Source organism: Mercenaria mercenaria, chromosome 16 (genome assembly GCF_021730395.1).
Source record: "Mercenaria mercenaria strain notata chromosome 16, MADL_Memer_1, whole genome shotgun sequence".
Lineage (NCBI taxonomy): Eukaryota > Metazoa > Mollusca > Bivalvia > Venerida > Veneridae > Mercenaria > Mercenaria mercenaria.
Window position 1 is genome coordinate 15,676,540 of NC_069376.1, and position 13,613 is coordinate 15,690,152.

Genomic DNA, 13,613 nt, shown 5'->3' on the forward strand with positions numbered 1-13,613 from the left:
ATAGTAACTTGCATGTAAAACTTTAACCAAAATTTTCTAAGTCCAAAAGGGGGCATAATTTGCTCAAAATACATGTCAGAGTTATGGGACTTGACCCAGAGAGGTAGGTAATTGACCTAGAAAAAGAATAAATAAGTTTCAAAGCTATATGCCTTTAAATGATAGCTGTATGTACTTGCATGCAAAAACTTAACCAAGGTGTGACGCCGACGCCGACGCCGACGCCAGGGTGAGTAGAATAGTCGAGCTAAAAAGGATATCATGTTATTTTCTATGTTAGAATCATTATTTACTTCAGGTAATAAAAGAATATGGAAAGAGTATATTTCTCCAAATTAAATCTTGCTATGGTAATTGCTCTACAGCTACTTATTCAATGATTAATGACATCTCACACTCTATATAACTGTTTACCTGACAAACAAAATATCTTGGAAATACAGTCCAACCTGTCTTAAGCAGCCAGCAAGGGGAAACAGCCAATTTGGCCGCTGAAGACAGGTGACCGCTGATCGGAGTTGCAGCCAGGATATGTATTTTTCAGACTTCCGACCAGTTTAGCCTTTAGGCCCATTTCTTGTTTAGTTTCTATTATTATTTTACCAAGATAACTTGACGTGCATTTGCCTTCGCAATACGAATTGTCTTCTATACAATCTAAAACTCCAGCGTGATTTTTAACAACAAAAACTGTTACAGACAATTTTCCAACTTCAAAACAAGTTTGTTTACAATTTTTGCCATTTTGGTAAGGGAAGCTACTCTCCGCGCTTACTGTCTTCACTAAAATCTAAGATCGCCGTTATGTTCCGTAAAAGATCGAGTGGTTTATTTTCTTTCAAACACAATAAATTTCGAATAAATTTAATAGCGTTTTGATGAAAGAAATATAAAGAATCACAAATAGTATGCTACTAATTAGATATCGAGTATTATCTTTAACCGAGATCAAACTGTGAACAACAAAAATGACACGAGGTGACACGCTAATTGCCGATAATTACTGGCCATTTGATCGGAACAAAAAGGGGATCACGCCTTTGATTATCAGTTTTAATTGATAAGCTCATGTCATTTTCGCGTCTGTGTGGTAAAGTCACGCGAGACTAAGCAATCACGTGTTTCTCAAAAATCGGGTATCGTCGGCGATCATCGCCTAAAAAAATTTGTTTTGGAAGAAACATGGCCGCTGAAAGGGGTCAAATATGGCGGTCGGGAGGCAATTTTGGTGGCCGCTGGCCGCGGACGGGAGGTGGCCGCTGAATAAAGTGATGAAATAGAGGAAAATCCGTCGGGGGCGTCATAAAATGACCGCTAAACGGAGGTGACCGCTGATCGGAGGTGACCGTTAGTACAGGTTGGACTGTAGTATAAAATCGTACTATTCATTTAACATGTTTGAGGTACACTGCACTTTAGCAGTTCCCAAATCAAACAGCTAGCCTCATCAAGTAGTCAGGGTACTGGGGGGCAAAGCATGGGTGTGGGGGTCAGTAGCCCCTAAAAACTTCATCTAAAAATTGAGTTACCCCTTAAATCTGTTAATTTTGAACATTTTTTAACCAATATCAGTGCTCCAGCTATCTATTTACAGCAGGGCGCATCGCCCGTTCCGAAATTCGTTCCGCCCTGTTGCCCCGCCAGGCACCCTGCCCATTTTACAACCATTCATTTCCTTTTTAGCCAAACTTCCTTTCTTGCCTCAGTGATTATAGTAAACTGCATTATTGCCCCATTTTTATCGGGTGATACACGCCGGGGGGCATTGACATAATTAGCAAACAATTGCCTGCTGTGTAATCATGCCCGAGGCAGACCGTGATATTTTAGACTGCTCTACTAGTATTAAAATCACTGAACCTTGTTGTTAAAACAGTTTGCAAACCAGTCTGAAATTATTATTTTCGCGCCACCTGTCAAAATGTACTTTCGTTTTCGGTAACATAGTCGTAAATATCCGTTCATACACAACTGAAACTTAAGTCAAGACAACAGCCATTTAAATCTAATTAATTAAAATCGATCAAAATCAAATTTAGATAAGAAAATATATTGATTTTGTCGTTTTTCAAGTTCTTAAAATCGAAAGTAGGTTGTCGTCTGCTCTGTGAAATCGCCGATTTTTCACGAAGATTTCTTGGAAATTAGTTTAATAAGATGTAATGACAGGGTACACTTTAATGTCAGATACTGTAAAATACTGTTGAACTTTCTCTGCATCATAGTTTTTTTTTTTCAAAAATACTGTTTACACTGGACTTTAAGAAAAGTGTAACCATACCCGGATACAAAATTTTGGATACCCAGAATATGTTCTATTAGAAGAGCTAAACTTGCTTTTAAACTGTTGTAAGTTATAAACTGTGCCTTATTTCATTTATTAAAGTGGAAGTTTAAACTTAATCTTCTGTATGTTGCACTTGTAAATTTATAAATATCAAGTACATGGAGAAGATGTGTACTGAAATTGTAACAAGTAAAATATGCCTAAACACATAGATATTGTTTATTCAATATGCAAATATGCAATTACAAAGAAATGTTATAAGTTGATAATCAGTGCCAAGTAAACTACAAGAAGCAGAATTTTTAGTTAATAAATAGGTGTATTAGAGATGACAAACATAGCCTATCAAAAGACAAAGTATGCCTTATACCATGCCTAAATTATGCCAAATTTCATGCCTAAAGTATGTTAAAATGCATTGAATGCATGAACCAGTAACAATTTTATCCCGTGCGGGGGTGGGGGGGGGGCGAGAGGGGGGAGCATGCTCTCCGACCAACTCCCCAAGAAGTGCCCTTCTAAGTTCCAGCACCCTGCCCTTTTTGAATCCTAGCTGGAGCACTGGATATTACATGTATTACAAGGACCGCTAAAGTGCAAGTGCACCAATGTTTATGCATTCAAATAATGACACAGTTATCAGTCATTCTAAATACAAATGAAAACTGATATATTTACTGCAGCTACTGTGAAATCATTCAATTTCATGGCCATGTAATTTTGTATTTAAAATGGTTATTTCATGGGCATATGAATTTCGTGGATTTCCGCTTTCATGGAAAGACATATTCAATGGAGCTGGCAAGTCAAAACTTGTCACAATATATCTATGTGACCTTAAATCTATCAAAATGACACTTACCTAGGAGACTAATGTCTTTCTCCTGTTCTTTCCTTAGCTGTTTGTTTATATCCAACATAGCTTCAAAATGGAACTGCATCCGTTTGTCTAGTTTATCATCAACAGTTTTGCCTCCGTCTGACAATAAAACACAATCATCGCCAAGTTCTTTCAGTTTCACATCTGCCTGAAGGAAATTAAGATACGTTTCTCAATAGAAGGACGATCACAAAACACAAGTCATTTTAAATTGCACAGTATCTTAGATTGGGTAATATTCAGGATAGTTTTAGTTTCATTAATATTATCAAAATACCAATAATACCACTACCAAATTCAAAATAATCATGAACATTTATCTGGATCATACCCTTAAATCAAACCCTCACTTTTTGTGAATTCTTTGCACCACAAATAAGACTGCTTAATATCATGAACTGTTAAATAAACCCACAGGAAAATTACCCATCTGCAGTAAATTACTCTTATAAATTCTAACAGCTATATTCTAGAACTTACATCTGGGATCTGTTACTAGAAAACATTCTACCACATTTACATCGAAAATGTTTCATTAGAACAAACCGTATATTACAACTAACAAAACATTTTGTAACAGTACGTATTTGTTTGTTTAATATCACATCTACACAATTATAATATATGGCGTCATTCCAACTTTGATAGTGGAAGAAAACTCTAGATGCCCCTCCATGCATCATTTTATCACAGACAAGCACCTGGGTAGAACAACCAAGCTCCACAAGCTAGCTTGCTGGCTTCCTCACATGAAGACTTCAATGCAGGGATGTCTTTACATGTGACATCAATACCCCCATAAAAGATGACAGACAATAGTAACGTTCCTTGAATTAAAAATTAAAGCTAGAGATGCTTTTGAGAAAAGCGCATGTCTTTGACAACTGCCTAATCATCTAAATAGTAAGTAATTCTTCATATTCTGTTTACTTAGAGTAAATGTGCATGCGCTTTTTTGACACCAAAAGGACCCCTAGACTACTTTTAAAAGTAGTATAGATGCTGCTTTGAGGTCAAAAATGCGAAAGAAATTCGAGTGTTATTTGATAATTCAAGGGACATAATTCCAATATGCCTGCCCGATTTGGCTAGTTATCGAACTTGGCCAAGCACTTATTAGCAAACACAAATGTAAGAAATAAACGTGAACTGTGTAGGAAGCCCACTGCAAAGAGCATTGGCTTCAAGTGTTGGGGGTTGTGGCTGTGTCATAACAAAGACACAAACTAGAGCTGTTTGTAAAATATGTATGCCCCCATGACAGATTGTCTCATTTTCAGTCCCCTGATCACTATGTACTGAACCTTTGACCTCCCAGCACCCAAAACAATACTGTTTTCTAGGTTTGGGCCCCTATGACATTAACCTATGACCTGATGATCCCTTATATATTAGGGAACATATACTTCAAAAGCTCAATCATGCTACCAAGTTTGAATGTTCTGGGTCAAGTGGTTCTCAAGTTACTTGTTGGAAACCGATAGTTCTACGGACAGACTGACTGTCATGCGCAAAGCAATATGTATCCACTTCTTCAAAGGTGGGCAAATAACTGTTCCAGTGTCTGCAGACACTCAGCATTAAATGGAAAACTGGCCTCTAGTCTAATCAAATCTAATCTGTCATAGCAATGCTTACCGTTAGGAATGAAGGAAGTGATTTATATAAGTTGTAGAACTTTTTTTACAGCTTTCAAAGACAAATTTGCAAAAACTCGCAAAAAATGATAATACCTGTTTACATAATACTACAACAGGATTGTTATAACATCCAACCACCATGTGAGACTGAGTGTCAAATTTTGAGCTTCCTTCGTCAACAGCCCGACCTCCAATATGATCCCCAGCCTCGATCACTGTCACCTGAAATACCAAAATGTTTGTCATTAATGATACGGTCAAACCTGTCCAAGGAGCCAAGGAAGCAGCAATATCTGGTACAGTTTGAGGCAAGTGAAATTTAGAACAAGAGGTGTTGTTAGTTGACAGCAACACGAAACTTTTCAATCGTCTTGTCAAATGAAGAAACCTAACTTAACGAATTTAAAAGCTGAACAACAGCTCTGCCAAGTGGAACGATATATGTATATAAAGTAACTTAATCAAATTAAAAATGTTTTCTACCTTCTTTGACACTATTTTTTGATCTATCCAAACTTGTGTCATCCGAAATACCCAGCAGTTTTAGTACTATTTTTCATGATTTTTGCCAAAAGCAGTTGCAATTTAGCAAGTTCTGAAGGCAGTTTTTATTGAAATTACTTAGCTATTACTTGTTGGATATGGAAAATAAAATACTAAAAGTTTGGCATGTTCTACCAGCATCCATTTTATTTGGTTGCAACTAAACTGATTCTTCAGTTTCTACCAACCAGTTTCATTTTAAATTATGCCAAAATTGATTACATGCAATATAAAAATTTGTTTTTATGTAAGTATTTGAACTTGATGTATTTCTGCTCAAAATTAAATGCGGTTTGCAAAAAAGATTGTAGTGCATGAAAACATAAGTTTAATTTGACAGATGACGGTAAAATAAGCCGATTGTTTTTAACTGTCCGTGGTGATATTGTGCAACTAATTAAATACATTATCGATTTTTGCCACTGGGCCTGAGCAAAACAGGTAATTGACAGCTGGTTATATTACAGGTAGTAAACTTGAAAATTTATATAGATCTATATTTTATAGCCGGATGCCAAAAAAGATATTTAACCAGTTTGTGGCGCCCTGCTGAAAGGGACTGGGAAGGACCCTAAAAAGGGTGCTTACAAAAAAGATACTAATCGTGTCCACCAAGGTAAGGGTTAATAATGCCCACGAAATTAAAGAATTTCACAGTAATACCTGAATGCCAAGGTTCGTGAGCTGTCTGGCAGCACCAAGTCCTGAAAGACCCGCTCCAATAATTATCACAGGATGCTGCAAATAAAACAGACAAAAAATGGCTTTTTTCTAAAAGTGAGCCATGCCATGAGAAAACCAACATAATGGCTTTGCAACCAGCATGGATCCAGACCAGAATGCATGGTTACTGTTACGTTGGTTTTCTCATGGCATGGCTCATGTGTTGTCTCGTCTTGTGAGTCCATGTCTTAGATGTAAAATATCTTATGGGTCTGCAAAATACCAGTCTGCTGACCTTATTAAAGGAACCAGTCTCAAGAAGGATCATCTGATAGATTTGTACATACATTAATTCTGCATGTCAAAACTACAGTAAGTCTAAATGTATGTATTGAACTTATAAGTTAAAATCTATTACCGGTATGTAAGAATGCTGGTCAGATGGTGACGTTTAGCTTTTGATGGTGTTTGTTTCTCAACAGTACTTTAGCCATGTAATGGCGAGCAGTTAACCTAACCAGTGTTCCTGGATCCTGTACCAGTACAAACCTGTTCTCTGCAAGTAACTGCCAACTTCCCCACATGAATCAGTGGTGGAGCACTAATGACTTCAGACACAATGTCGTTTATCAAATAGTCACAGAGAACATATGCCCCGCCCGGGGCTTTTGATGGTGCTGAAGGAGGCCAACTATCCCTACGGACATTATTAACCGTGTAAAGCTTCTACACCCTTAACCACTTTTTCACAGGGGCTCCTCTACGTACAGGTCTGGTCTGCTTTTTCTGTAACAGATTATAGACATTTTGCTGGAGTTTCATTAAACTAAAGCCTGGCTACTTACCCTGTAGCAAAAAAAACTCTTATATGGACGGACTTCAAGACCCACCTCTGCTTTTACTTTATTAATCGAGGCCCCGAATGGGCCTCAAAATGTAATGTACAAAAAATGTATGTAATTGTACCTTTTGAATGTTTTCTTCTAATAGTTCAACAAATTCTATTTCCTTGGGAACTTGAGCCACACCGTGGTTTATGTAACCTTTCAATGTCAAGTATGCTAGTATACGGTCCACATGTATCGTAATCCATACTCGAGACAGACCCCTCATGATGACATAGTTCATACATCGCTCTCTTGATACCCAGTTCTGTGGAATCAATAAGTATAATAGAGGTGGAGAAGGGTTTCATATTTTACACATGTGAAATATTAAGTTATCTCATGTTGAAATCAGAATATTAAAATTTCCCAAAAAATCAGTAGTGTTCAAACTGTTCCTGCAAAATATCAATGCAAGTTTTAAATCTGTCGAAGGTAGTTAGCCATAAAATCTGTCAGAAAAATTCTAGAAGATGCTTTTTATTATAAATAGAGATTTAACACATATATGTACATGAGTAGAGATTTAATACCTGTATGTGCAAAGCTGTGTATAAGCAGAGATTTAATACATGTATGCCTCAGGTCAATATGTGAAAATTCTGTGAAATCATTTTAAAATACTTGTTGAGGATTTATTTTTTAAAATGTGCCAATCCATAACCACCCTCCTCCCCACAACATGGTTCATACAGGACTTGGCAAAAAAAATTCAAGGACTTTTCAAAGACTTTTTATCGTTTTTCAAGGACTATTTTAATCGCTTTAAATCTTAAATTACAAAACCATTTAGGCTCTTCATAAGGCATTATGATAGAAGAAAAGTTACAGAACAGTTTTATTTTCCAGAAGCTACAATAGCATATCTTAACCTTTATGAGATCTTCAATGGGATTACCTTTTAATATGAAAAAGGCAAAGCCTCTGAGCGAGCGTAGCTTAAACGGCAAAGAAACTATTCACTGCTTAAAACAATTCCGAGAACCTATTCACTTGAAAAGAAACAAAAATTTAGTGTCATTATACCTGTAACAGCGAATATCATACGTTGCAAAATTTATGGAAAGCCGGTGTCACGGTGACGTCATTACCTGTTTGTGGCGTTCTTATGGCTTTATGCTTATTTATGACATTTTATCCCATTTTCTGGCCAATGCTTGATCTTTTAAAAGAAAATCATATTTTTTTCTACCAACTGGAAATCTTTCTTGCATTATTTTTGAGTGATGGATAATATTAAGCAATCAAATGAAGTTCTGTATTCACTGCCAACAAAGCATTTCCTGTGAGCACCTGTCCTCTAGGGACACGCACTTTGTAAAATAAAAGCAAAATTGAAATTATTTCCATAACATAACTTTTTTAAAAATAAAGACACCTAATAAACATAGAGATTGTAACTCAAATACAAGAGGACCATGATGGTCCTGAATCGCTCACCTCTTCCCACATGACCCAGTTTTGAGTATGACGTCGTTTTTTCTATTATTTGACATAGTGACCTAGTTTTTGAGCTCATGTGACCCTGTTTTGAACTTGACCTAGATATTATCAAGATAAAAATTCTGACCAATTTTCATGAAGATCCATTGAAAAATATGGTCTCTAGGTTTTTCTATTATTTCACCTATTGACCTAGTTTTCGAAGGTACGTGACCCTGTTTTGAAATTTACCTAGATATCATCAAGGTGAACATTCTCACTAATTTTCATGAAGATCTCATGAAAAATATGGCCTCTAGAGAGGTCACAAGGTTTTTCTATTTTTATACCTACTGGCCTAGTTTTTGACGGCACATGACCCAGTTTCGAAACTGACCTAGATATTATCAAGGTGAACATTCAGATCAATTTTCATGAAGATCCATTGAAAAATATGGCCTCTAGAGAGGTCAAAAGATTTTAATAATTTTAGACCTACTGACCTAGTTTTTGACCGCAGTTGACTCAGTTTCAAACTTGACCTAGATATCATCAAGATGAACATTCAGACCAACTTTCATACAGATCCCATGAAAAGTATGGCCTCTAGAGAGGTCACAAGGTTTTTTATTATTTGACCTACTGACCTAGTTTTTTATGGCACGTGACCCAGTTTCAAACTTGACCTAGATAACATCAAGGTGAACATTCTGACCAATTTTTATGGAGATCCATTCATAAGTATGGCCTCTAGAGAGGTCACAAGGTTTTTCTATTTTTAGACCTACTGACCTAGTTTTTGACCGCACATGACCCTGTTTCGAACTTGACCTAGATATCATCAAGATGAACATTCAGACCAATTTTCATACAGATCCAATGAAAAATATGGCCTTTAGAGAGGTCACAAGGTTTTTCTATTATTTGACCTACTGACCTAGTTTTTGATGGCACGTGACCCACTTTCGAACTTGACCTAGATATCATCAAGATGAACATTCAGACCAACTCTCATAAAGATCCCATGAAAAATGTGACCTCTAGAGTGGTCACAAGGTTTTTCTATTTTTAGACCTACTGACCTAGTTTTTGACCGCACGTGACCCAGTTTCGAACTTGACCTAGATATCATCAAGATGAACATTCTGACCAATTTTCATGAAGATCTTTTGAAATATATGGCCTCTAGAGAGGTCACAAGGTTTTTCTATTTTTAGACCTACTGACCTAGTTTTTGAAGGCACGTGACCCAGTTTCAAATTTGACCTAGATATCATCAAGATGAACATTCTGACCAACTTTCATAAAGATCCCATGAAAAATATCGCCTTTAGAGAGGTCACAAGGTTTTTCTATTTTTAGACCTACTGACCTAGTTTTTGAAGGCACGTGACCCAGTTTCGAACTTGGCCTAGATATCATCAAGATGAACATTCAGACCAACCTTCATACAGATCCCATGAAAAATATGGCCTCTAGAGAGGTCACAAGGTTTTTTCATTATTTGACCTACTGACCTAGTTATTGACGGCACGTGAACCAGTTTCGAACTTGACCTAGATATCATCAAGGTGAACATTCTGACCAATTTTCATGAAGATCCATTCAAAAGTATGACCTCTAGAGAGGTCACAAGGTTTTTCTATTTTTAGACCTAATGACCTAGTTTTTGACCGCAGCTGACCCAGTTTCGAACTTGATCTAGATATCATCAAGATGAACATTCAGACCAACTTTCATAAAGATCCCATGAAAAATATCGCCTTTAGAGAGGTCACAAGGTTTTTCTATTATTTGACCTACTGACCTAGTTTTTGAAGGCACGTGACCCAGTTTCAAACTTGACCTAGATATTATCAAGGTGAACATTCTGACCAATTTTCATGAAGATCTTGTGAAAAATACGGCCTCTAGAGAGGTCACAAGGTTTTTCTATTATTTGACCTACTGACCTAGTTTTTGAAGGCACGTGACCCAGTTTCGAACTTGGCCTAGATATCATCAAGGTGAACATTCTGACTAATTTTCATGAAGATCTTGTGAAAAATATGGCCACTAGAGAGGTCACAAGGTTTTTCTATTTTTAGACCTACTGACCTAGTTTTTGACCGCACGTGACCCAGTTTCGAACTTGACCTAGATATCATCAAGATGAACATTCTGACCAATTTTCATAAAGATCCCATGAAAAATGTGACCTCTAGAGAGGTCACAAGCAAAAGTTTACGCACGGACGCACGCACGGACGACGGACAACGGACGCTGCCATTACAAAAGCTCACACTATCACTTTGTGACATGTGAGCTAACAAGAGGACCATGATGGTCCTGAATCGCTCACCTCTTCCCACATGACCCAGTTTTGAGTATGATGTCGTTTTTTCTATTATTTGACATAGTGACCTAGTTTTTGAGCTCATGTGACCCAGTTTTGAACTTGACCTAGATATTATCAAGATAAAACTTCTGACCAATTTTCATGAAGATCCATTGAAAAATATGGTCTCTAAAGAGGTCACAAGGTTTTTCTATTATTTGACCTATTGACCTAGTTTTCGAAGGTAAATGACCCTGTTTTGAACTTTATCTAGATATCATCAAGGTGAACATTCTCACTAATTTTCATGAAGATCTCATGAAAAATATGGCCTCTAGAGAGGTCACAAGGTTTTTCTATTTTTATACCTACTGGCCTAGTTTTTGACTGCACATGACCCAGTTTCGAAACTTGACCTAGATATCATCAAGGTGAACATTCAGATCAATTTTCATGAAGATCCATTGAAAAATATGGCCTCTAGAGAGGTCAAAAGATTTTAATAATTTTAGACCTACTGACCTAGTTTTTGATCGCAGTTGACCCAGTTTCATACCTGATCTAGATATGATCAAGATGAACATTCAGACCAACTTTCATACAGATCCCATGAAAAGTATGTCCTCCAGAGAGGTCACAAGGTTTTTTTATTATTTGCCCTACTGACCTAGTTTTTGAAGGCACGTGACCCAGTTTCGAACTTGACCTAGATATCATCAAGGTGAACATTCTGACTAATTTTTATGAAGATCCATTCACAAGTATGGCCTCTAGAGAGGTCACAAGGTTTTTCTATTTTTAGACCTACTGACCTAGTTTTTGACCGCACATGACCCTGTTTCGAACTTGACCTAGATATCATCAAGATGAACATTCAGACCAACTTTCATACAGATCCCATGAAAAATATCGCCTTTAGAGAGGTCACAAGGTTTTTCTATTATTTGACCTACTGACCTAGTTTTTGATGGCACGTGACCCACTTTCGAACCTGACCTAGATATCATCAAGATGAACATTCAGACCAACTTTCATACAGATCCCATGAAAAATATGGCCTCTTAAGAGGTCACAAGGTTTTTCTATTATTTGACCTACTGACCTAGTTTTTGTCGGCATGTGACCCACTTTCGAACCTGACCTAGATATCATCAAGGTGAACATTCTGACCAATTTTCATGAAGATCTCGTGAAATATATGGCCTCTAGAGAGGTCACAACGTTTTTCTATTTTTAGACCTACTGACCTAGTTTTTGACCGCACGTGACCCAGTTTCGAACTTGACCTAGATATCATCAAGATGAACATTCAGACCAATTTTCATACAGATCCCATGAAAAATATGGCATCTAGAGAGGTCACAAGGTTTTTCTATTATTTGACCTACTGACCTAGATTTTGACCGCACATGACCCAGTTTCGAACTTGACCTAGATATCATCAAGGTGAATGTTCTGACCAATTTTCATGAAGATCTTGTGAAATATATGGCCTCTAGAGAGGTCACAAGGTTTTTCTATTTTTAGACCTACTGACCTAGTTTTTGAAGGCACGTGACCCAGTTTCGAACTTGACCTAGATATCATCAAGGTGAACATTCTGACTAACTTTCATGAAGATCTTTTGAAATATATGGCCTCTAGAGAGGTCACAAGGTTTTTCTATTTTTAGACCTACTGACCTAGTTTTTGACGGCACGTGACCCAGTTTCGAACTTGACCTAGATATTATCAAGATGAACATTCAGACCAACTTTCATAAAGATCCCATGAAAAATGTGACCTCTAGAGTGGTCACAAGCAAAAGTTTACGGACGGACGGACGACGGACACCGCGCGATCACAAAAGCTCACCTTGTCACTTTGTGACAGGTGAGCTAAAAATTTAATTGAATGACAGCATTGCTAAAATTGTACTTGTTAGCGGTAATCAATGGAAGGTAAATAGTGCATTACCTTAACATTGAGGTTCCACAGCACCATAATTGTGTTACGAATAATGAGGTAGAATTTTAGGAAGATCCCTTTGAATTCTGGGAAATACAGCAATTCGTCTTCAGAGAGTTGATCTGGAGGTAGAGCCATGGCCATGTTGTCTTCAACAAACTGGAATGGCTGCAGGTACTGCCGCACCTCTGAAATACAGGTACATGTATACAAAAATATACCTACTATGAAAACAGTAATATTCATGGGATCGTTATTTTTATGATTTTTTACGAAAATTTAATCCAAACAAACAAACAGAACTCAAACATGTCAAATTTATTTAATTTTCAAAGGTAGAAATAAAACAAAGACAGTTAATCCCCCACCACTGGTATGCAGTGTTCATTCCAGGTCGCGCCATGGGGCCATAGGCGCGTATTTTACCGTATTGGCGCATAAAAGTTTGCCCAATAGCGTCCGTCGGGCGCACACTATTTCAGAAAACAGTCCATTTACAATGAGCCAATTTCCAGAAGTTGTGAATCAAATACGACTCTTCCGATGACGTAACGCGCATTTTCATTGGTCGATGTTAAAATAGTAGCCAGTCTCCGGCCGCCTAACAACATACAGCTTTCAATGTTGCTATGCAATGGCGGACAAAAAAAAAACAGTTGCGATTCGGAGAAAAAAGAAATCCAATTTTATGTTTTTCTGTAAACGTCGAAAAAAAGCAGACGACGGAGAACAAATTTCCAAAGAAAGATGACATGTTCGAGATCGCTAGACCGCTCAGTAGCATAACTGCTTAGCCAGAATCAGGCGACAAACATTCATTCCGTAGTATAAATCCTGATTCATGGCTGTCGGACATTCCGTGGTTAAGTTACGGTAACGGTCAAAATATTATGGCTTGTTTCGTTTTTGTCATGTTGAGCGGCCTGTGAAGTGTCCACTTTTCTCTTTGTAATTATGTTTTACGAACCGTGAAAATAATACCTTGAACTCCATGTAAGAAAAGTGTTAAAAATACAGCCTTTCCTTTTAT

General features: G+C 37.3%; 1 protein-coding gene across 1 annotated transcript in view; it reads right to left on the minus strand.

Annotated features, from left to right (window-relative positions):
• Window positions 1-13,613, minus strand: part of LOC123540084 (lysine-specific histone demethylase 2-like) — a 53,863-nt gene that overhangs the window by 20,844 nt on the left and 19,406 nt on the right. The window contains exons 7-11 of the mRNA XM_053526187.1: window positions 12,593-12,771; window positions 6,980-7,165; window positions 6,014-6,088; window positions 4,901-5,029; window positions 3,150-3,315 (exon numbers count right to left, since the gene is read on the minus strand). Of these exons, the coding sequence (XP_053382162.1) occupies window positions 3,150-3,315; window positions 4,901-5,029; window positions 6,014-6,088; window positions 6,980-7,165; window positions 12,593-12,771 (735 nt within the window). The remainder of the gene's footprint in view (window positions 1-3,149; window positions 3,316-4,900; window positions 5,030-6,013; window positions 6,089-6,979; window positions 7,166-12,592; window positions 12,772-13,613) is intronic.